Source organism: Peromyscus leucopus, chromosome 14 (assembly GCF_004664715.2).
Source record: "Peromyscus leucopus breed LL Stock chromosome 14, UCI_PerLeu_2.1, whole genome shotgun sequence".
In the NCBI taxonomy this organism is placed as follows: Eukaryota; Metazoa; Chordata; class Mammalia; order Rodentia; family Cricetidae; genus Peromyscus; species Peromyscus leucopus.
In genome coordinates this window covers 82752781-82754912 of record NC_051075.1, presented here as the reverse complement: position 1 = coordinate 82754912, position 2132 = coordinate 82752781, and the positions used below count along the sequence as shown (strand labels likewise).

Sequence of the window (2132 nt, the reverse complement as noted above, 5' to 3'; positions counted from 1 at the left end):
AAGTCTGGTTATTAAAGCCAGTGAGACTTCATTGAAGAATACTAACTTTTCCTTGTTAGTGGGTACAAAAAAAACAGGTAGCTTCTTGGTTAGGAACAAAAGCCCAAGTCCTCTTCCTGCTCTCAGCACTGGGACCCATCTGGTTTGAGGCTATTTAAGCCCTGCGCTTGCTTCCACAGTTTCTGTGAGTTCATATGAGCATCAGTCCTGCTGTGATGGAGGACACTGTTTCTGTGGAGTCATCCAACACCTCTGACCCTTGCTATCTTTCCATCTACTCCTCGGTACTGGTCCCTCAGTTCTGAGGGCACAGTTTGATGAAGACAACCCATTTATGACTAAGTGCTCCCTTATCTCTCACTCTGTGCATGTTGTCCATTTTGGCTGTCTAAGATAGTTTCCATTTACTGAAAGAAGTTCCTCTGATGATGGGTGATTTGGCATTTTGTGTGAGTGTGTGTGTGTGTGTGTGTGTGTGTGTGTGTGTGTGTGTGTGTATCTATGGGAATGTCATTAGGAATCATTTTATTGCTATTTTCCATTATCAGAAGAGTGGTATTTAATTTTCCTCTAAGTCCATGACCTATCTACTCCGATTGTCGGCCATGGGTCCCATTTCAGGGAGTGGGCCCTAAATCCAATCACAGAATGCTTGATGACATCACCAATGTTTGAGCCACCATTGCACCACCGTGTCTCAAAGGCAGGTCAACATTGTGAGTCACAGAGTTTGTAGATAGATTGATTATTAACTTTCTCCTCCAATAGCATGCAAAGTACCTTCCAGTATTCTGAATATTAGTCAATAGAAACATGCCACTAGTTAGACACCAGTTCTACTTCTCTGCATTCACTAAATCCAAAGTGTTGTCTTCAGTCAGGTGGCCTTGTCATCAGTTTGTGGAGAGCAAACAATAGCTTTGTTAATACGGGGATAATGGTTCCGTGGGACTCCTATGTCAAAGACTCAACTTATGTGTGCTGATTCAGTGATGCCCATCTTCCCCATATCCAGTTGTTAAATGAAGCAAATTTTACAATAATTTGGAATCAACTGCTGTGGATATTTGACACCAAAGATTGTGTGTAACCACAGCCAAACACAGACAGACACTCATTTCTGAACATCTGAAAAGGGACTTAGCAGATATGACAGGAAACCAGGGCTCTGAAGCTCAAAGTCAAGAGGAAACCACAGAGGCTAGCAAGAAAAAGTGTGCCCCACTCACTACCACCCTGTCCTGTATGAGGAAGAAATGGAGCTGAGAACCAGCCTGAAATATTGTACAGCTGACAACTGAGGCTGTGTCTCTGTGCTCTCCGAGCACAGTAGTATGTGGCAGAATCTGCAGTGTCCACACTGGTGATCTTGAGGAATACCTGGTTTTTGGAGGTGTCCTTGGAGATTGTGAGCCTGCTCTTCAGGGTTGGGTTGTAGTATTTACCATCATCCCACCAAATGTCTGCAATCCACTCCAGACCCTTCCCTGAGGGCTGGCGGATCCAGCCCACACCTATACCAGAAGTGCTCAGTGAAAACCCAGAGAAAGAGCAGGTCAGACTGAGAGTCTGGGAGGGCTGCAACAGCCCAGGGCCAGTCTCCCTCAGGGTAACCTGGGACAGGACATCTGTGGGGAAAAGAAAGCAAAGGGTTAGGTTGGAACAGGTTGAGCATATGGAAGTTTATCCCTTAGGGAGCCTTGGCACTCACAGGCAGGGACAATCAGCAGCAGGAAGGAGGAAGCAAGCTTGGCCATGGCTGCACACCAGTGAGTACCCAGGCCCAGCCTTGACTTTTCAACCCAGGGTTGGGTGGAGCCAGGAGAGATTTGCATTCCCTCTGCAGGTGCTGATTCTGATGGTGGATTTAAGATTTAGGACTCAAGAAGAACCAGTCCATGATGGGGCACACAGGAGTGCTCTGGGGAGTTCATGTCTGCACTCCATAGAGAGTAGGTAACACATAGACCAGGGTCCTCAGTACACAGCACTTCCAGTGAGTCAAATGCAATGCAGCAAAGTTGAGAGGAGAGACCCTCGCTCTAACATGAAGGGTTCTGACTCTGTCACTCGTCCAGGGTTTGTTACCCTGCATTTTTGAATGGAAAACACACTAAGAGCTCAAAGTGTTG

The 2132-nt window shown here is 46.4% G+C and overlaps 1 gene segment (V, D, J or C); it reads right to left on the bottom strand.

Annotated features, from left to right (window-relative positions):
- Window positions 1-239: 239 nt before the first annotated feature.
- Window positions 240-1757, bottom strand: LOC114687057. The segment is given in 3 exon segments: window positions 240-301; window positions 1275-1628; window positions 1712-1757. Coding segments are annotated over 3 exon segments (462 nt in total).
- Window positions 1758-2132: the final 375 nt, after the last annotated feature.